At 37.4% G+C, this 23,932-nt stretch overlaps 1 protein-coding gene across 1 annotated transcript in view; it reads right to left on the bottom strand.

The window, feature by feature from the left end:
• The window catches only part of LOC115216185 (UPF0415 protein C7orf25 homolog), a 454,440-nt gene that overhangs the window by 56,998 nt on the left and 373,510 nt on the right, over positions 1–23,932 (bottom strand). The window contains 1 exon segment of the mRNA XM_036506579.1: positions 16,775–17,009. Coding sequence (XP_036362472.1) covers positions 16,775–17,009 — 235 coding nt within the window.

Consider the following 23,932-nt stretch of genomic DNA (forward strand, 5'->3'; position numbering starts at 1 on the left):
CAGCTCACTGCTTTATTAGAACTAAATAATATTCCTTTCTACTAAAGATACAATGCCTGAAATTTTATGGGGAGGGGACCAGTTGATTACATCGACCCCAGTGTTTCACTGGTACTTAATTTATCAACTCTGAAAGGATGAAAGGCAAAGTCGACCCCTGAAATCAAATAATGCCGAGGTTAACTTTGCCCTTAATCCTTTTGGAGTTGATAAAATAAAACATCAGTTGAGCAAGGAGGTCAATAAAATCAACCATCCTCCTCCTCTCAAGCCAAAAGTGGAAAGGATTATTATTATCATTATTATTATTATTATTATTATTATTATTATTATTATTGAGTGAGAGAGCAGCACACACAACCAAAGTGATGCAGGGGTACAAATATACGATGCCCAAAATACTCATCATAGCTATCCATCTGATAAGAGTACACCAGGTACATGCACCACAACCATACGTGCGCAACATGGTGATCTCATATCAAGATAAACAACACATGACCTAGCAGATATGGCTCAGTTAGAATTTTCTTTAGGTCATGTAGCCCATCCTGCTTAAAAGGTCCCTGAATAAGGGATGTTTAAGGATGATAATGAAATACCTATGTCTGAAAATCATAGTCCCAGAGTATCGTTACTTTTCCATCCTCCTACATAACTTTACATGGTACATGCTCATACCAGTTCTCTGTTATTTCATATTGGTATTTACGGCATAAGTGCCAATGAAGATACACACACACTTTATTGTGGCAGCACTTATATTCTTTTTGTGCAAGGCTTTCACATCTACTTACCCAGTGGATCACATTTTCCACACTCTTTCCACAGATTCTACATTTCTGGGTGTCAGAAGTTTTATTATTATTATTATTACTATTATGTTTTTTCCTTCTTTCTTCAAATTTTCTTTCGTTTCTTGCTGAGTGTTTTCCATACACCTAGGGCAGAGAAGCTCATTGTATGCATTCCCAGATTACATGCGCAAATTCACAGATAAAATATGTATTTAAAAATTAATAAATAAATTCATGGATGGATGTTGTTTTCACAGCGATAATATTCTTCTCAGTACATGAGCCGTTATTATTATTATTATTATTATTATTATTATTATTACTATTGTTGTTGTTGTTGTTGTTGTTGTTATTATTATCATTATCATTAAGGGAAATGGCTTAACAAGATGGTTATAGCATCAGTCAAAATGCTTTTTGGTATTTGTTTTGGCTCTTTGCACTCTTGCTTTCCATCATCAAGGGGTAGGATGGGATGGCATAAAATAAAATACAAATAAAGTATTGGGGTGGATTTAATTGACTAATACCACCCCCCATCTCAGTCATGAAAATATCTGAACTTGTGCCTATTCTAAAAAAGGAAATATTTTGCTATTTTATATTTAGTCAGCAAGATTCTTGATATGAATTCATGTGCTGAAACATATTTTGGGAAGGTCATTGTGTCAACAATAAATACATGCATTGGTTCTATTCATTTCATTTTATATATTTGTTGATTGGTTGACTATTTTACCAATTAAGTAATTGACTTTGGTTAATCATTTGGTAAATCAGTTATGTTTGTCAAAGACCTTTTGTCACCATTCATGTTCTCGTCAATGACATATCCTCTCTCCAGGTCAGTTTCATGTTATGATTGATTGATTAACTGAATAATTAATCAAACGATCAATTAGCTGATTCTTTTATCTTTCACCTGTTTCAGTAATTCAACTGTGGCGATGACTGAAGGAATTTTAGTCGAATATATCAATCCCGTAATTTTGTTTTTTTAGCCTAGTACCTGTTCTTTTGCTGAACTGCTAAGTTACAGGGATGTAAACACACCAACACCAGTTCTCAAGTGGTGGTGGTGGGGGAACAAACATAGATACAAAGACACAGCCATACATACAATGGACTTCTTTCAGTTTCCATCTATCAAATCAACTTACAAGGCTTTGTAGAAGACACTTGCGCAAGGTGCTATGCAGTGGGACTGAACCCAGAACCATGTGGTAGGAAAGCAAACTTCTTAACACAAAGCCATTCCTGCATCTAAATATTTAACCAATTCATTTTACAGTTGGTTTAATAATTAACAAATTGAAGAATAATGAAATGAACTAGAATCAGTATATGTCATTATCATTGTCGTTATGGTTCTCCTGAGATACAAAAAATATCTTTATTGGCCTGACTTTTGTGCCTTTCCTCAGTGCCTGTCTGACCAAGTTGGAGCAACTGTTGTTTTGCTTCTTGTAGAAATGTCAAGTTTCTCTGACTTGGCAGGTCATCTGCTGTCAATGCCCACAACAAGGTGGGATTGGTATCCTGCAATAATCGATGTACAGACATGTGCAAAGGTGGTGCAACTTGCAATGATTCATGTGTTTGGCATGGCTGTGGTTGCTCTTTTTTTGCAACCCTGGGCCAAGGAAAAACTAAAACTGGACATCAGGGATCTGGAATTTTATCAGGAATGCAGAACCTTCAACTAGTCAGACAAAGTCTTTGTTGGGAATGCATTGTTAGCAATATACAGAGAGTCAAAAGTGCATTTTGAACCATAGGCTCATACAGCTTGGTTTCCCAGATTCTGTGGCATATACATTTCCTTATCTGTCTGTCTATCTATCTATCTATCTTGTTATCTGTCAGTTGGTCTATCTAACTAGCTGGTTATCTATCTATCTATCTATCTAACTAGCTGGTTATCTGTCTATCTATCTATCTATCTATCTATCTATCTATCTATCTATCTATCTATCTTATCAGTCAGTTGGTCTATCTAACTAGCTCGTTATCTGTCTATCTTATCTGTCAGTTGGTCTATCTAATTAGCTGGTTATGTCTATCTATCTATCTATCTATCTATCTATCTATCTTATTTATCAGTTGGTCTATCTAACTAGCTGGTTATCTGTCTATCTATCTATCTTATCTGTCAGTCGGTCTATCTAAGTAGCTGGTTATCTGTCTATCTTATCTGTCAGTTGGTCTATCTAACTAGCTGGTTGTCTATCTGCTTATCTATCAACCTAGTTTGCTAACTGTCTATCTTTGAATCTATCTGTTTCTGTCTGTTAGTCTCTCTCCCTCCCTCTGTATCTATCTATCTATCTATCTATCTATCTATCTATCTATCTATCTGTCTGCCTGTCTGTCTCTCTGTCTCTCTCTTTATATATATATATATATACATATCCATTTGGTGAGTGCTATCCAATCTCACCCCCTCTTCATTTCACTCTTTTCTTTCTTTCTCTCTTCACTTCATTTTCCCCTTCTCTCTCTTTCTTATTTCTCTTTCCCACCTTTTACTCTCTGCCATTATTTCATCTCTTCCCTCTCTCTCTCTGTCAATTCTATTGTCATCTCTTTCTCTTATTTCCTGCTCTTCCTCCTCCTGCTCCTCCTCCCCCCTTTTCTCTTCAAGTTTCTGGATTTTTCTAAACAAACCACTCAACTAACACCACTACAAATTGTATCCAATCATTTTAACTCATACTAACTTAGCTGTTTTTTGTCAGACATTGCTATTGCTGAGGATGATGACAATACTGATGATGATGATGCCGGTGATGGTGCTGCTGCTGCTCTTCATGGTGGTGATGATGATGATAATGTTGGTGGTGAAGGTGATAATGGTAGTGATGATGATGGGTGGTGGCGGTGGCAGTGAGGGTGGAGCTGGTGATGGCGATAGTGATGGCGAAGATGATGATGATGATGTCAATGATGTTGGGATGATAATGCTAAAGATAACGATGATGATGACTACAACGATGACAACATTGATGAGAATGACAGTGATGATGGTGGTAATGGTGACAATGATGAAGAGGATGATGATGACAATGATGGGAGTGGTGATGATGATGATGATGCTGATGTTGAGGTTGACAATGGCAACAATGATAATGTTTATGTTTTTCAATATTTTTCTAGTTGTCACTCATAATGTTGGTATTACTGCTGAGGGTGATGATAATGCTGCTGCTGCTACTACTGTTGCTGCTGCTGTTTTATAATTTTGAATGTTTTCCTCCTGGCTGTTTATCTTTGTTGTTATTGTTCTCAACTTTTGATGCTGCTGCTGCTACTACTGCTGCTGCTGATGATGATGCTGATGTTTATAGTCTAAATATTTTACTTTCTTTGCCATGGAGTTGCTGCTGCTGCTCATGATTAGCTGTGTCATCCTCGTTGATGTTGTTGGTGGTGGTGATGGTGGTGGCGACGGTGATGTTGGTTGTAATAGTGATGGTCATGGTGGGAATGGTGAAAGGTGGTGGCGAATGTTTATGAGTTACAGTGTATTTCTGGTTGCCGTTGTTGCTTTCATAATTATATCAATTAATTTCATAATTTTTTAACGACCATCAACTGAAGGGATAGTATGACATAATGTATTGAAATCTGGATGTCAATATTCAACGAGGTAAATTTGACAATAATTACAGAGGAAGAAATTACAGAAAACAACCATCAAATAAAGAATTTAAATTAGTCTTCCTATAAAAATAATAATTATCATTATAATTATAAAAATAATTATTATAATATTTTTTATCATTATCTTTATAAATGGTAATTATTTCTACAAAAGTACAAAGCCTGGAATTAAGATGTAGGAGGCTAGTCAATTACAATTACATCAACCCCCAGTAGTAAACTGGTACCTATTCTATTGACCACAAAAGAAAAAAAGGCAACTGGTAGATAGAAACTGAAAGAAACCCGTTGTATATATACAGGGCATGATGGGTAAATTGTTGCCATTTTATATATATTTTTTATTTTGTGCAAGTGCACTGTTTCTTTCTGATTTTGTTGACTATACAGTATGGTAAGGTCAGTTTGGTACCGTCTGTGAGAAAAAACAGCACCATGACACAATTCACTCTGCCAGAAATTTGGAAACAACATGCTATACTGCTTGATATTCGTGTCGGGAGCACCAGTATGAACATTTCAGAGTGTTTGGGTGTCTAAGGACATGTACCGAGAATGATAAAAATCAAACATCCAGTCAACATCATGGCGTTTGGAGTAATCATTAGTGATGGTGACGTTAACCTCCATTCATCTCCCCACACAACCTCAAACTCAACACGGAGGCCTACATCAAGTGTCTGGAGTAGGAAGTGCTGCTTTGGGTCAATAGGGTGACTACTGGAAGACCCTCAGTCAGCAAGAGTACTCTGCACCATGCCACACAAGTAGAAGAACCCAGTCATGGCTGTCAGACAACTTCTGCGACTACATCGCCCATAACATCTGGTCACATAACTCCCCAGACTGCAACCCCCTTGATTATTATGTGTGGGGCACAGTTGAGCAAGAGACCAACAAAACTCTTTGTAACACCAAAGATGAACTGAAGGCAAGGATTATGGCAGTGTTCATAAGTTTAAACAAGGAGACTGTCCAGAAGAGATGCAGGAGATTCCGAATCCTTCTGGAGGTCATGGTTGAAGCCAATGGTGATTTTATTGAATAAATTTACTCTTTAGTATTTCAAGATATTTTTATGTAGTTTTGGTAAATATATCTGTGGAAATGGGATATAAATATATCAGTGTCATTTTCATTTTTGCACAATTTAGACAACAGTTTATTCACTGCACCCGGTATGTGTGTGTGTATGATTTTGTGTCTGTGTTTATCCCCTCCACCACTACTGCTTGACAATTGGTGTTGGTGTGTTTGCACTCCTGTAACTTAGTGGTTCAGCAAAAGAGACTGACAAAATAAGGACCAGGCTTTAAAAAATAAGTACTGGGGGTCAATACATTCGACTAAAAATTTTTCAACGAGGTGCCCCAGCATGGCCACAATCTAATGATGGAAGCAAATAAAAGATAAAACGAAAGATGTAATAAACAAGGTCATTGTTTTAATGTCCAATTTTCTATGCTCGCATGGGTCAGATGGAATTTGCTGAGGTAGATTTTCTATGGCTGGATGCTCTTCCTGACATCAACCCTCACCTGTTTCCAGGCAAAGTAATGTTTCCCCATGATCAAACAGGATTTTACAGAAGTTTGGAAATGATGGACACTGCTTGCATGACAGTGACACTCGCTTACAACTATCACCTGAAGTCAAAGCAAGGAGACAACAACACACATGCATTTACACACACACGCACACACCATATATATATATATATATATATATATATACATACACAGACATGCAGGAAGTAAATAGACACTATTAATTTTCATAATGTCTGCTCTAAACATCTTAATAGGTTTTCAGTGGTGTAGAATTTACAATGTAATTATTCTTTTTCATTCCAGTTGCCATTATATTAAACATTTGCAAAGAATAACCATGCCATGCACAAAAAATTTAGCAGAACTGTCAGATTTTCAAAGAGGTCATATTGTTAGGCAGTATGAAGTTGGTCTTAGCTAGCAAAAAATTGCCGAAAATCTTCAAATTCCTTTTGCTACTGTTAATAGAATTATAGTGCAATTCAGTTTATTACATTTAAATTTCTATCTTACATCATCATCGTCGTTTAACGTCCGTTCTCCATGCTAGCATGGGTTGGACGGTTCGTCCGGGGTTCTGGGAAGCCAGAAGGCTGCACCAGGCTCCAGTCTAATTTGGCAATGTTTCTACAGCTGGATGCCCTTCAATTAACTAAATTAGCTTAGAATAATGGTTTCATATTTTTTTTATAATTAAAATCTAAACTGTTAATATATGAATGCAAAAGAGATAGTTGAATAACTGTAAACCTACTTTTGGGCCAACCTGTATATATAGGCACAGGCATGGCTGTGTGGTAAGAAGCTTGCTTCTCAACAAAATGGTTCCGGGTTCAGTCCCACTGCATGGCACCTTGGGCAAGTGTCTTCTACTACAGCCTCGGACCGACCATAGCCTTGGGAGTGGATTTGGTAGACAGGAACTGAAAGAAGCTCATTATGAAAATACATATATATATGTATGTATGTACATATCTGTGTGTCTGTGTTTGTCTGACCCACTGCTTGACAACCGATGTTGGTGTGTTTATGTCCCGTAATCTAGTTGTTCAACAAAAAAGATGATAAAATAGGTACTAGGCTTACAAGGAATAAGTCCTTAGGTCAATTTGTTTGAATAAAAGTGGTGCTCCAGCATGGCTGCAGTCAAATGACTGAAACATGTAAAAGAATAAAAGAATATATATATATATATATATATTTATTATATAGAAGGAGCTTCTACAGGACTAGAACTGTTTCATTCAAGAGAAATCTTCAGGAAGCTCTGAACTTCCTGAAGATTTCTCTTGAATGAAACAGTTCTAGTCCTGTAGAAGCTCCTTCTATATAATAAATTAATTTTACTCTGCTATGTATTGAGTACCTTATTTACTGTGGTTAACCCCGAATCAACCCGGGACCTACATATATATATATATATGATAGGCTTCTTTCAGTTCCAGTCTACCAAATTTACTCACTAGGCTCTGGTATTGACCTGGAGATATAGTAGTAGAAGTCACTTTTCCAATGTGCCATGCAATGAGACTGGACCTGAAGCCAGGTAGACTTTGAAATTCCTAGAGGAGAAGAGAGAGAATCTTTGTGGTACTCCATGGAGATCTTTCCAATTTCTATAACTATTTTTTAACCTGTACAATGTACAAATATACATTCACAAACTTTAAAACATGCAGATATTATTAGGCATCTTCCTTCTATTCACCATACAAGATGTACAACCTTCTAAATGCAACATCAACCATTTAAAAGCCTTTCTCTGAAACAACGAACTTACAGAATCACCTGCCAAAACTACCATTTTCTTTCTTTCCAGTGACAACAAAGAATATAAAATGTAATAACTAACCATCTAGCTCAATAATATAAATACATGCATTAAAAGACAAAATAATTCTAGGAATTATATATGGCACTTCCACAACATTCACAAAACAAACAGGGTATATCTATAGGTATGTTGATGCATAAAGGTAAAATATGACCCATAAATGAGTATATTTTCATTAATATTTAGCAGAAATAACAGAGTAAATCAAAGTCTAAGGGTTTCATGTTCATCATTGTTTAACATCCTGTCTTCCATGCTAGGATGGGTGGGGTGGGATGGTATCACAAGAGCTGACCAGGCAGAAGTCTGCACCAGACTTCTGTGACTGTTTTGGCAGGGGTTTGTACAGCTGGATGCCCTTCCTAACACCAACCACTCAGCTGAGTGGAGTTAGTGCTTTTTATGTGGCACAAGCACAGGCGAAGTCAGTTTTGGCAAGGCTTTTACAGGTGGACGCCCTTTCAAACACCAGCCACTTTACAGAGTGGACTGGGTGCTTTTAAATGGCACCTGCACTGACAGGGTCACCAAGTACTTACAAGACAAAAAAAAGTATTATATATATATAAATAAATACAAATATTAAAGACCCTCTTCAGTCTTGAATGACCATGGGATTGCACCTGGAAAGTTCCCCTCCAAGGCAAAGTCCAGGAAGGGTTGTTTATGGTAGACCAGCAGTCATCCATGCATATCAGTCTCCCCACTCTACAACACTGATGCTATTCAAAGGAAAGGCAAAGGGGCCAAGACAGCTTGGCACCAGTGATGTTAGAACCAATTTCTACAACTGAGTGAACTGGAGTAATATGAAATAAAGTGTCTTGCTCAAGAACACAACACACAGCCCAGTCTGGGATTAGAACTCACAAACTCACGATTGTAAGTTCGACACTCTAACCACTGAGCCATGCATCTACACATAAATAAATACACACACATATGTAGAGAGAGAGAGAGAGAGAGAGAGAGAGACTCCATAAGATGTACCCAGTGTAAGCTTTGGGCACATAAAAGGTGCAACAACATCAGGGGAAAGATTAACAGGGAAGGTAACTTTTGTATGTGGAAGGTGCACAGGTACAATAAACGCTGAAAATGTGAAGAAAATAGACTCCATCACGTGCCAGGGATCAAGCTAGAGTTAGTAGATAGCTTCTGTTATTTAGGTGACCAAGTTAGTAGTGTAGGTGGATGCTCCAACAGCATAGCTGTGAGAATAAGATCAGGCTGGGCAAAGTTCAGAGCTCCAATCCCTGCTGGCAACAAAGGCCCACTCTCTCAGAGTGAAAGGCAAATTGTTTGATGCCTATGTGCAAACAGCTGTGCTGCATGGCAGTGAAAAATGGGCTATCACAGCCAAGGACATGTGTAGGCTTGAAAGAAATGAAGCCAGTATGCTTCACTGGATGTGCAATGTCAGTGTGCATGTTTGACAGAGTGTAAGCATCTTGAGAGATAAGTTAAACATAAGAGGAATCAGATGTAGTGTGCAAAAGAGATGACTGTGCTGGTATGGTCATGTAATGCGTAAGGACAAAGACAGCTCTTCAAAGAAGTGTCAATCTCTGTGGAGGGAAACTGTGGTAGAGGTAGATCCAGGAAAACATAGGAAGAGGTTGTGAAGCATGGTCTTCGAACTTTGAGCTCACAGAGGCAATGACTGGTGACTGAGACATTTGGCAATGTGTTGTGCTTGAGAGGACCTGTCAAACCAAGTGCACCCATGCTGGTGGCACATAAAGAACATCTTTTGAATGTTTGGCCTCAAGGAGGCAGAGTGGCTGAGTTCCTTTTGAGTGTCGGGCCCCATGGAGGCAAAGTGGCTCAGTTCCTTTCAAGTCCTGGCTTTTATGGAGGAAAAGTGACTCAGTTCCTTTTGAGTGTTAGGCCTCACAGAGGAAATGATCAAGACCTTTCGCATTATGTTGTGCTTGAGAAGAAAACCCATCATGCCAAGCAAAATTGCAGTCATGGCAGATACTGGTGCTATGCAAATTGGCACCCATGCCAGTGGCATCTAAACACACCCTGGCGTCATACAAATGGTACCTGTGCCGGTGGCATGTAAAAGCACCCATTACACTCTCAAAGTGATTGGCATTAGGAAGGGCATCCAGCCATAGAAAACCATGCCAAATCAGACTGGAGTCTGGTGCAGCCTTCCAGCATCCCAGCCCTATCAAACTGTCCAACCTATGCCAGCATGGACAACTGACGTTAAATGATGATGATGATATATATATATATATATATCCATGAGGCAGCTGGTGATGGAAGTATGTTGGAATGTTGGTATGGTTGTTTTTGTATATGTGAAATAGTATTATTGGATTGTTGATATGGCTGTGGAATAATATTATAACACATCCTTTTGATATATATATATATGGAAAACAGAAACATAGGAAAACCATTATGGATTATGCCGCTCCAGTCCAGATCACCAACTAGAAATTATATATGGCACTTCTACAATGTTCACAGCACACATAGAGTATATATATATATATATATATATATATATATATAAAACAAGGTAAGCACAAACATGAGAAAGAGGAATAAGCCATTATAGATTATACCACTCCTGTGCATGTTAGCAATGTCTGCAGAACAAATTGTCATAAACGTAGAAGAAAGTAAAACCGTACATTTCAAATATTATCGCAGACCATATGCGCAAACTACTTGCACCACAAAAGAACGACATTAGTATTGAGCAGGGGAGGCGGGGGTGGGCTGTTTGGTGGTATTTAATTTATTGGTTCTGGAAAGAGAGCAGAATGAAAAAGAAGAAAGGATGAGTAGATACTGAAAATTTTGAACCCTGTACCAGAAGGGACGGAACTAGATACTAGATAAAACAGTCTATCTGGCACTCTAATGGTTACCACTCTTAGTAGTAGTAGTAGTGTTAGTATTGACAGTAGTAGTAATGGCATTGGTAGTATTGGTAGTAGTAGCAGTGGTAGTGGTGGCAGTAGTAGTAGTAGTAGTGGTAGTAGTAGTAGTAGCAGTAATAGCAGTGGTAGTATTGGTAGTAGTAATAGTAATGGCAGTAATAGAATTGGTAGTAGTAGCAGTTGTAGTTGTAGTATTAGCAGTGGTAGTGGTAGTAATGGCAGTGATAGTAGTAGTAGTAGTAGTAGTAGAAGAAACAGTGGTAGTAGTGGTTGAAGTAGTGGTAGTAGCAGCAGCAGAGCAGCAATAGTGGTGGTAGTGATAGTAATATTAATAGTAGTGGTGGCAGTGATGGTGGTGGTCTAGGCGGCAGTAGTAGAAGTAGTAGTAGTGTCTGTATTTGCAACAAAGGGCTCTCATATACAGTACAATTTAAAACATGAGGATTACAATAGCAGTGGACCTAGACAAAGTTATATAAAAAAGAAACGGAGAGAAAGAGTGGAAGAGGAAAACACAATGAATGGATTAAAAAGTTAAACTCAAAAAACAAAAATATTTAGCCCCCACCATACACCACACACACAGGGGAAAACCCATGAGCTAAGTTTAATCAAAGTACTCAACAACACGGTCCTTCTACCACCAGTCAACATCTGGGTTGTTCCCATGTGTATGGCTCTAGATCTTTGGCCTGTACCCGACCTAGATCTGCAACTTGGTCAAATGATATGTCGCATGAATACTGACTAAACTTGTACACTCTTGCCATCAATAGAAAACTTAGCAGATGAGTCATTCTCAGCTCATACTAGTCCATCATCAGCCATGGTTTGCTAAACACCACACGTGTTTCTCAGAAAGCTTCTAGATGTCTTAAGAAATTCAGCCTTTTAGCTCCAGACAAACTATAAACAGTTATATAGCGGACACTTTTTGGTAGTCACTTGGCGAGTTAGTTAGGCTATTGGGAACATGATCATAAGGCTGTGGGTTTAATTCCTGTACTGTGTAGCACACTGTTTCCTTGAGCTACACACTTCATACAATGTTGCTCTAATTGACTCAGCTGAAAATGAGAAGCAGCTGAGTGCTGATGCAGCTCTCAATGTTCCACAGGATCAAAGGTGGAAAAACTAAGAATGTGCTTATGTTTGCTCACAGCAACATAAACACTAAAAACAATGAGCAAAAGTATGGTAGAAAGCCCTTAGATGGCTTTTACTACCACATGTATAACAGCTGGGTCACCTACCTTGGATGCTGAATTTTAAGTTTTTCACATAGCACCCTCTACAGAATACAGTATTTTTCTGGGTTTTTCACTTGTTAGTGACCCACTTCCTAGAAAGAGCTGACTATGGTTATTGTTACATATGTATGCACTTCTTTGATTTTCTTCTTTAGGTGCACGCCAGCCCTGGTCTAGCAGATTTATGGTCAAGAGTATTGCAGTTATTATCAACCTGGCTTCTTGTGCATCAGGCACTATATTGTCTAATGTATAATTCATTATTTAAGAAAAGGGTGTGCATTGAAGAAGTTTTGGTTGCAATTTCTAGCAGTTTGAGTACCTACATAGACTCCCTTCTTGGCTCTAGAATGATGTTGATATGGATAATAGAAGCATTACAGGTGAGAGTAATATTGGTTTTAAATTTGGGCACAAGGCCAGCAATTTTGGGGGAAGTGTTTAAATCGGTTATATTAATCCCAGTACATTACTGGCACTTATTTCATCAACTCTGAAGGGAGGACAGGGCAAGTTAACCTCACTGGAATACGAACTGAGGACGTAAAGAAGGACAAAATGCAAAAAGGCATTTTACCTGGCATGTTAGCAATTCTGCCACCTTTGAGGTGAGAGTATTATTAACAAATCTTGATGGTGGTGGTTGTGGTGGTGGCAGTGCCCCAGCATGGTGAGCATCCAATGATTGAAACAAGTTAAAAAAATAAAAGATATCAGAAACCAGAGTATCCATATAATTCTCTATTTCAAATGGGAAGGAGTGATTAGAAAGAAAGAGAGAGAGGGAGAGAGAGAGAGAGAGAGAGAAAGAGAGATTTGGCTGCCATATCTAGTAATCCAAGTAACCACAAAGAGGCTCCTTAGTTGGCACATAAAAATAGGTGGAGTTGTCCAACAGGAACAAATGACCACACTTGGTTGGTCAGTGTTTAAACAAACAACAAAACAAACATTTCCACATCAAAGAGGCAGCCACTCACCATCCCTCAGTACAACTACCATCATCATCATCATCATCGTCATCACCATCTCCTGTCTTACAACTTTGTTCTCTTCAAGCATCTACCACACCCTTCAGTGACATTTCAATGTTGGTGATAATGTCAAGCAGCTGCTGAAGTTGGGATACAAGAGATCACATGACCGTAATGGCTAATGTCAACAACAGGGGTCAGTTTACCTGTGTGTAAATATATAAGACAGAGGGAGAAGGGAGAGAGTGAAATGGAGGGGGGAAAGAGAGAGAGAAAGAGAGAGGGAGTGAGAGACAGAGCAGAGCTGGACTAGAAGATGGGCACCTGATCCTAAAGTTTAGTCACCTGACCACTAACTTTCTATTATGTTCATCTTGAAGCTATTGATCCAATCTATTTCTTGATAGTTTCATTTCTATATTTATGTGTGTGCGCATGTGTGTGTGTGTGTGTGTGTGTGTGTGTGTGTGTGTGTGTGTGTGTGTGTGTGTGTGTCTCTGTGTATATCATTTTCTGACAGTAGAGAGCAAAGCTATAAATAACTGTGTAAATATATTTTCTTCTACTCTAAGCACAAGGCCTGGAATTTTGGGGGAGGGGGCCAAGTGATTAGATCAACCCCAGTACGCAACTGGTACTGAATTTATTGACTTCAGAAAGATGAAAGACAGTGTTGACTTCGGCAGAATTTGAACACAGAACGTAAAGACAGACAAAATGCCTATTTCTTTACTACCCACAAGGGGCTAAACACAGAGGGGACAAACAAGAACAGACAAATGGATTAAGCTGATTACATCGACCCCAGTGCGTAACTGGTATTTATTTAATCGACCCTGAAAGGATGAAAGGCAAAGTCGACCTCAGTGGAATCTGAACTTAGAACGTAACGGCAGACGAAATACCTATTTCTTTATTACCCACAAGGGGCTAAACATAGAGGGGACAAACAAAGACAGACATAGGTATTAAGTCGATTACATCGACCCCAGTGCATAACTGGTACTTAATTTATTGACCCCGAAAGGATGAAAGGCAAAGTTGACCTCGGCAGAATTTGAACTCACAACATAACGACAGACGAAATACCGCTAAGCATTTCGCCTGGGATGCTAATGTTTCTGCCAGCTTGCTATGTGAGTGTGTAAATATATTTTTTCTACTCTAGGCACAAGGCCTGAAATTTTTGGGGAGGGGAGGGACCAATTGATTAGATCGACCCCAGTATGCAACTGGTACTTAATTTATTGACCCCGAAAAGATTAAAGTCAAAGTTGACCTCGGCAGGATTTGAACTCAGAACGTAAAGATTGATGAAATACTGCTAAGCATTTTACCAGGGATGCTAATGTTTCTGCCAGCTTGCTGTCTTAGTGTGTAAATATATTGGCTTAAAAAACCCTTTGGGTTGAGAAAGTCATCTCTCTCACAATATATAAAAATTCTTTATTCTTTTACTTGTTTCAGTCAATTGAGTGAAGCCATGCTGGAGCACCACCTTGAATAGGTCTAGTCGAATCGATCCCAGCACTTATTTTTTTAAGCCTAGTACTTATTCTGAGGGCCTCTGATGGCCTCTTTTACCGAATCGTTAAGTCATGGAGACATAAACACATTAACACTGTCAAGTGTCGATGAGAGGGCAAACAGATAGAAAGACACATCATCATCATCATCGTTTAACGTCCACTTTCCATGCTAGCATGGGTTGGATGATTTGACTGAGGACTGGCGAACCAGATGGCTGCACCAGGCTCCAATCTTGATCTGGCAGAGTTTCTACAGCTAGATGCCCTTCCTAAAGCCAACCACTCCAAGAGTGTAGTGGGTGCTTTTACGTACCACCAGCACAGGAGCCAGTCAGGCAGTACTGGCAACGGCCACGCTCAAATGGTGCTTTTTATGTGCCACCTGCACAGGAGCCAGTCCAACAGCACTGGCAACGACCACAGACATATATGACAGGCTTCTTTCAGTTTCTGTCTACCAAAACTACTCACAAGGCTTTGGTCAAGCCAAGGCTATAGTAGAAGACACTTGCCCAAGATGCCATGCAGTAGGACTGAACTCAAAACCATGTGGCTGGGAAGCAAGCTTCTTAACACACAACCTCGCCTGTCAACATATTATTATTATTATTATTATTATTATTATTATTATTGTTGTTGTTGTTGTTGTTGTTGTTATTATTAAGGCAGCGAGCTGGCAGAATTGTTAGCACACCAGGCAATATGCTTAGCTGTATTTCGTCTGCCATTACATTCTGAGTTCAAATTCCACTGAGGTCGACTTTTCCTTTCATTTTTTTAGGAGTCGATAAAATTAGTACCAGTTATGCACTGGGGTCAATGTAATCGACTTAATCCCTTCCCCCAAATTTAGGCCTTGTGCTTCCAGTAAAAAGGATTATTATTACTATTATTACTGTTATTATTATTATTATTATTATCATTATCATTATTATAATTATTATAATTATTATTATTATTATTATTAGTATTATTATCATTATTATTATTATCATTATTATTATTATTATTATTATTATTATTATTAAGGTGGTGAGCTGGTAGAATCGTTAGCACGCTGGATGAAATGCTTAGCGGTATTTCACCCGTCCCCACATTTTGAGTTCAAATTCCAAGGTCGACTTTGCCTTTCATCCTTTCAAGATTGATAAATTAAGAACCAGTGAAACACTGGGGGTGGGGGGCTAATGTAATTGACTAGTCCCCTCCCCTCAAAATTTCAGGCCTTGTGCCTTCAGTAGGAAGGATTATTATTATTATTATTATTATTATTATTATTATCATTATTATTATCATTATTGGACAGTGGGGTTGCTTGATTATCCCTAGAGGCCTTCTTGTATCAGGAGGGCCACATCTCTATCATCCTTCCTGCCCTTTTTCTTTTTTAAACCTTTATATGCTATGCATATGGCCCTTCTTTTTAGTGTATACTGCTTATGCTTACTTACTTTCTTTTTTTTCTCTTTTTTACATTGTATGTAAACCTCCACACTTTATGTCTGTTTTTGTATTGTCCCCCTCATCCTTCACCCTTGTGGCAAATTAATGAAATCACAATTATTATTATTATTATTATTATTATTATTATTATTATTATTATTATTGTTATTATTATTACTACTACTAATTTTTCCACAATGGTACACAGTTTGGATGTGGAACACTCACAACTTAATCTATTTCAGGTGTTCTCAGAAAGACATAATTAAAGTTAATCTCAGCAGGATTTGTAATCAAAATACGAAGGTAAAAAAAAAAGAAGAAATCAAAAACTTGGAGAGAAAGGAAAAGTAAACAATAAAACCAAAAATTAAAAAAAATAAACAAATAGGCGTAGGAGTGGCTGTGTGGTAAGTAGCTTGCTTACAAACCACATGGTTCTGGGTTCAGTTCCACTGTGTGGTACCTTGGGCAAGTGTCTTCTACTATAGCCTCGGGCCAACCAAAGCCTTGTGAGTGGATTTGGTAGACGGAAACTGAAAGAAGCCCATCGTATATATGTATATATATGTGTGTGTATCTGTCTGTGTTTGTCCCCCCAACATCACATGACAACCGATGCTGGTGTGTTTACGTCCCTGTAACTTAGCGGTTCGGCAAAAGAGACGATAGAATAAGTACTAGGCTTACAAAGAATAAGTCCTGGGGTCGATTTGCTCGACTAAAAAAGGCGGTGCTCCAGCATGGCCACAGTCAAATGACTGAAACAAGTAAAAAAAAAAAAAAGAAGAAGAAGACAAGAATACAAAATAGCAATGGCTGACTCACCGGCCCAAATCAAATGAAGCGCTTGTGCTTTCCTTGCTATGACTTTCAACCATATTAGACCGTGTCCACAAACAACATCCACCATCAGACTTCTTAATCCACAACTGCTGAAAGGTTGTAAAATTCCCACAAGATTTGAGGTACATTGGGTTGCAGTGTACAGTATGGCGGCATAATGGTGAAGGTTGCTGCTGCGAAGGTGGCTTTTACGGATGGAAGCTGTCTTTTGGTGCATCTGGGAAATATAGCAATCCAAAGAGAAAAATAAGTATTGCGGCTCATTAAATATTGGTTTCAAATTTTGGCACAGGGCCAGCAATTTTAAAGGAGGGGGGTGGGGAGTCAGTTACATCAACACAGTATTCAACTTGTATTTGTTTTATTGACTCTGAAGGAATGAAAGTCAAATATGACCTCAGCAGAATTTGAACTCAGAACATGAAGATGGGCGAAATGCTGCTAAAAGCATTTTGCCCAGCATGCTAATGATTCTGACATTGTGTCAATAAAGCAAATTATAATAATCTATGCTACAAATAAAGCTGCTGATTGTAAGTATGTAACTTTTACTAAAAAAAAGACTACACTGTCAAGTAAATTGTTAAAAATTCTAATTTTAATATATTTTTTTTTTTATCAAAATGTGGTTTTGAAGATTTCAACTAGATAATCTAATAAAAAAAAAAAACTAATTTTAATTTATTATGAGATAGCTTTTAGTAACACAGTGAGAGAGCACTTTCTAACATCATATACCTTCTCACTTTGTCTCTTCTCACTCTCTTTCATACACTTCAAGATAATGAAACAACTCATAAATATTATATTCAGTTTTTACATCTAGAAATATAAAGGTTGCTCAAATATTTCCAATACTACTTTCTACAAAGATATCAGTAAAAGCAATTCTCCAGATTAGAAGTTTAATCCAACATCAGCCAAATTATGCTGATTTCAGTATCCTTTCATATTTCTAGTTGAAGAAATAGAAAACTGAAGAAGAAAAGTGGACTTAATTTACTGGTGGTGGTGGTGGTGGGGCAAATACAGACTCAAAGACACGCACACATAAATATATATATATATATATATATACAATAGGCTTTTTTCAGTTTCCTTCTACCAAATCCACTCACAAGGCTTTGGCTGGCCTGAGGCTATAGTAGAAACCACTTTCCCAAGGTGCCATGCAATAGGACTGAACCCAGAACCATGTGGTTAGGAAGTAAACTTCTTAACACACAGCCACACCATTACCTATGCTTTGAACCTAATGCTTTGATGATAACTGGTAAACATTCCATTTTTGATGCTAACCATCTTCTGTCTTTTACTTGTTTTCAGCCACTGGACTACGACCATGCTGGGGCACCACCATGTTACTTATTTTTGAAGTCTGGTACTTATTCTATCAGTCTCTCTTGCCAAACCACTAATTTATAGGAATGTAAATAAACCTAAAACTGGCTGCCAAAGGGTGAGGCAGGGGACAAACAAACACACACACACACACACACACACACAATGGGCTTTGGTACAGTTTCTCAAACTTGAGGGAATGGGCCCCTTAGATACTAACATGGGGCCCCATATATGGATTCTAATGGCACAGAGGCCCACTTGCCATGGGGAAAGCTGGCAACCTGGCCAGTCTGCCACTGCTCACAAGGTATTGGGCAATATAGAAAATACTTGCCCAAGGTGATACACAGTGGGATGGAACTCAAAACCACACAGTTACAAAGTGCAATTCTTAACCACACAACCATGCCTTCTCTCACATTCTTGATATCTCTTCTTTTAATCCAGTATATTTCTAGATCTTTCCGACTGTTTTGTTTGTAATGCTTTTTGTCTGCACTGTAGGTAGTATATATTAGTTATATATATTAGCATATATTAGTTTACACACTGAACTACAACATATGTGTGACTAGAAAAACTGAAAAAGCACATAAGTTGTAACAAAATTAAAAAGAAAATGTAGTGCAGAATGAACTTGGTAGGAAAAATGTTAACTTAATGAAGGTTATTCAGAAAACTAAAGAGGATAGTGAATAACAATTTATTGGTTTTTATTGATGATCAAAAATACTTTTGACAGTGTTATTGATGACAAATTATGGTCTGTGGTTATAAAAATGGGATGTTCTCAATATTTTATAGAATTTCTAAAATTACTTTATTTCCAGAAAATAGCAGCTGTCAAAACTAATGTGAGCTTCAATTGGTGATTTGAAATTGAGCAGAGTTATGACAAGGATTGTCCTTTCACCTTCTCTATATAAAACATCTATGCAGAAATGTAATGAGAAGAGGTCTAGAAAGTTTTGAAGGTACAGCTGAAATTAGTGGAAGAACAGTCACAAATTTGCTATGTTTATCTGTGGAGAAATTAGGATCTAAGTTTTTTGCTTATGATGTTTTTGTTGTGGAAAATTTCAAACTCCATTTGAGTACAAAGAATCATATTTTATACATTTGGTGAAATATGTATATTTATAGATTGATTGACTGTCCGAATGATTAATCAAAGAATTGATTAGTCAACTAGTTAACCAAGTGACTAATAAATAATAAACAATAGAGCCAGTGCATGTGTTTATCATTGCTGTAATGAACCCATCAGACATACAACAAAATATATTTCAATACACAATTTCACATCAAGAATCTTGCAAACCAAATACAAAAGTGAAGTAGCTTGTAGACTTTATGGAAAAGAAAATTCCTTCAGCCTTTAGGTTTCATTTATTTTTAGCTTTCCTTATTGATGGTTGCTGAAAGAATTGAAGATTTTGATGGAGAAAGTTACACGAAATGTGAAGAATATTGTTTATTCATTAATTTTGACAAAACTGAATCAATGATTATCTCAGAAACATTTAACCAAAGTAATCCAATAATAATTGATAATCAAACTGTCATAGAAGTCTATAAGTTCTCCTGTCTTTGAAGTATTATTACAAATCAATGGGACAAAAGTAAAGAGATAAAATGAAGAAATGCTTTAACAAAATATGCTATTATCTCTTTAAACCATATTGGAAAAAAAAATCACCAATAAGTAAAAGGAAAGAAAAAAAAATGGTTGATATTGTAGCACATTTTCACACCCTGATATTTCCAGTAGCAACATATGGATCTAAAGTGTTAGATTTCGAAATACTGACAGAAAAAAGGGAGAGGGTTTTCAAGTTTGGTGCTTTAGAAGAATGTTAAGAATTAGCTGCACAGAGAGAAAGGACAAATCAGTATGCCTTGGAGCAAACTAGGAAATAAAGAAATGGATGGAGTCTTGCTAAAGAACTGGACAGGTAGAATATTAGATATTTTGGTATGTCGAAAGGATAGATGGCATGCAGGAATGATTTGGTCATTGCGAAAGTTATTGAAAAAAACAGAAAACTACAGGAAGACTCAGAACAAAGGATAACATAATGATGAATAATAACATAATGGTGAAAACAGAATTGAAGAAGAAACAATTAATAAAACTGTAGGAAAATAGAGATCAATGACGAGAATTGATCAGATGGACAAGATTCCCAGACTCCAACTGTTGTTGGTTGCAGATGATCATGATGATGTACGCAAATCTTAAAATGATGTCTATTAGAAAAGGATGTAAACATTGATGAGAAAAAGCAGAAATAAATAAAACGGAAGTCTATTACAATATTTGTTCTTACATGCAGGCATAGCTTTGTGGTAAGCAAGTTTGTTTACCAACCACATGGTTTTGGGATCAGGCCCACTGCATGGCACCTTGGGGCAAGGGTCTTTCATTATAGTTCTCGGCTGATTAAAGATATGTGAATGGAAGATGGAAATTGAAACAAGCTCACCACATACATACATACATACATACATACACACATACATACATATATGGCGAGATTGTTTTAATACACACAAACACACACATACTTTATTTGTATATTAAGGCTACCATTGGTTTCATGTTAAGAAAATATCTTAATATCTTAACAATTTTTCAAGCTGATCACATGAAGGAATGGTGTTCATCTCCAGATTGAAAAATGGAGATGACACCATTTCTTCATGTGATCAACTTGAAAAGTTAAGATTGTTTGACATTTAATTATACACATGTGTGTGTGTGTGTGTGTGTGTGTGTGTGTGTGTGTGTGTGCATATGTGTTACTGTCTCCTTGACCTCATATCATAGTTGTAAATGTAGATCACCATCATGCAAGCAGTATCCTTCATTTTCAATCTACTGTGAGAACATGTCACTTCATTGAGAAATATTATTTTATTTGGAAAAGTGTGAGTGTTGGCAACAGGAAGGGCATCCAGTTGCAAAAAATTTGCCTCAGCTAATTCTGCCAGACCCATGCAAGTGGCAGTTAAAAAGGTGATGATGATGATGATGTATGTATTGTAAGATATAAATAAAATGATGATTTATATTCAAATGCTGATGCCGTTAGAACAGCAGAAACAGTGGGTAAATTACCCTTACAAAGCAGAAAAATTTGTCAACAAACAACCATGGGACTTGAACCCACATCTCCTGAAGACTCCAACCAAGTACTTTACCACTACACTAAACTGCTTGCTGACAAATTAACCCATTTTCGATGTTTTTAAAGCTAAATGTACAGCCACGTGTATATAAATATGAACATACTAGCATTTGTTTTTTTATAAGTGCCAAAATATATATATAAATACAAATAAGATGATAATTTATTTGTATTTACAATACATCTTTCAATGCTTATAAAAAAACAGATGTTTGTTTATATTTCAATACACATGTATATATGTACAGTATAGGCGCTGGAGTGGCTGTGTGGTAAGTAACTTGTTTACCAACCACACGGTTCTGGGTTCATTCCCACTGCATGGCACCTTGGGCAAGTGTCTTCTACTATAACCTCGGGCCGACCAAAGCCTTGTGAGTGGATTTGGCAGACAGAAACTGAAAGAAGCCCAATGTATATATATATATATATATATATATATATATATATGTATGTATGTGTGTGTATATGTTTGTGTGTCTATGTTTGTTCCCCCAACATCGCTTGACAACTGATGCTGGTGTGTTTACGTCCCCATAACTTAGCGGTTCGCCAAAAGAGGCCAATAGAATAAGTACTAGGCTTACAAAGAATAAGTCCTGGGGTCGACTTGCTCGACTAAAGGTGGTGCTCCAGCATGGCCGCAATCAAATGACTGAAACGCGTAAAAGAGTAAAAGAGTGTAATCCCTTATTATGTCATGGTTCACCTATCGTACAATCAGTACATGGATTTTTCTGTTTAATATTTGTAAATTTATATCATGGGTTTCTGCAGCCGACAGGTATTCATATTTTTTTTATATTTTAATTATTTCTGTGGGAGGTTTTGGAACATAACACCTGTGATAGTCAAGGTATCACTATATGTATGTATGTATGCATGTATGTTGTTCTCTTACTCTTTTTAAAGCTAAATGTACATCCACGTGTTTATAAATATGAACAAACTAACATTTGTTTTTTATAAGTGTCAAAATGTATATATAAATACAAATAAGATGATAATTTATTTGTATTTACCCACTTGGTACCAAGATGGTGAAGGAAAGTATCTTGTTTTGTTCATCATCTTTTGAATCTGATGAAGGTCTTGCAGATTTTTATAATTCCAGATATTATGATCATTTGTAATGCATGAATTAACGATTTGCATTCTCTCCCCAAGATCTCAAGTTCGGCCATTCTTTGTTCCATTCATGCATACGTACATACATATACATGTATGTATGTATGTATTTGTAAGGATTTTGAAAAAAATTCTTAATCCATTCAAGTCTCTTCTGTAAATGTTCAACCACATCAAGATATGAATAAATAATTAATTAATAAGATATTATTATTCTAATTTAATCACCTGAAAGAATTCATGGTTTTTCAAACTCTTTGAAATGGCAAAATTTAAAAATTTCTTTGACACCACACTCCCCTCACCTAACACCTCAATTTGTCACAAACTTGTAAATTTTTCATCACAGCAAGAATAAAAAAAAAGGAAAAACTGTAACAATTTCATATCTGAATTGGTTCTAAACATATTAGAAGAGTTCATTATTGGTTATTAGCAATCCATTAGAATTCATAATTTCCAAATTCTTTGATATTTTCAATTTTGATGACTTTAGAAGCCTGTCATAAAATTCTGATTGACATAGCTGCTGAAATGACAAAATTTCACGCTTGTATGAATTAGTGCAATATCAGCATCATGTTTTCTTCTGTATCATTTCTTGTACTTTCACCGTCCTATGAGATGAGGGTATGCTCTGGCATGTCTTCACCAGCAGGGGTAACCATGTATTTTCTCTACAGCAAGCAACCTGTTCCCATCTCTTGATCATATTTTTAACTTCTCATTACCTGGCATAAAGCTACCTTCCTCAATATTTACAACGTCTCAGTTAAGGGGTCTTCTCTTGTAAGTCGTTTGGTGACCTCACAGGTGTTGGTGCCACATAAATACTACCCAGTATATTCTGTGAAGTGGATGGTGTTAGGAAGAGCATCCAGCTGTAGAAGCCATGCCAAAGCAGATGTTGGAACTTGGAATTGTCTGTGGCCACGCCAGCTCCTGTTGGACTGTCAAACCCATGCCAGCAGAGAAAATAGACATTAAACAATGGTGATGGTGATGCATGTTATCATCATCATCATCATCATCATCATCACTGTCATCATTTAACGTCCATAATCCATGCTGATAAGGGTTGGACAGTGTGACTGCGGCTGGCAAGCTGGAAGGCTGTACCAAACTCTAGTCTGATTTGGTATAGTTTTCTATGGCTGGATGCTCTTCCTAATGCTAACCACTCTGAGAGTGTAATCGGTGCTTTTACATGCCACCACCATGGGTGCCATTTGCATGACACCAGTATCTGCTATGACTGCGATTTTACTTGGCTAGATGGGTCTTCTACTCAAGCATGACATAATGCCAATGGTCTCGGTCATTTCCTCTGTGAGGTCCAATGCTGAAAAGAAACTCAGCCACTTTGCCTTCATGAGGACCAATGCTTGAAAGGAACTGAGCCTTTTTGCCTTGATAAGGCCCAATGCTCGAAAGAACTCAGCCCCTTTGTCTCTGTAAGGCCCAATGCTCAAAAGGG

The sequence above is a fragment of the Octopus sinensis genome, linkage group LG10 (assembly GCF_006345805.1).
Source record: "Octopus sinensis linkage group LG10, ASM634580v1, whole genome shotgun sequence".
NCBI classification, from domain to species: domain Eukaryota; kingdom Metazoa; phylum Mollusca; class Cephalopoda; order Octopoda; family Octopodidae; genus Octopus; species Octopus sinensis.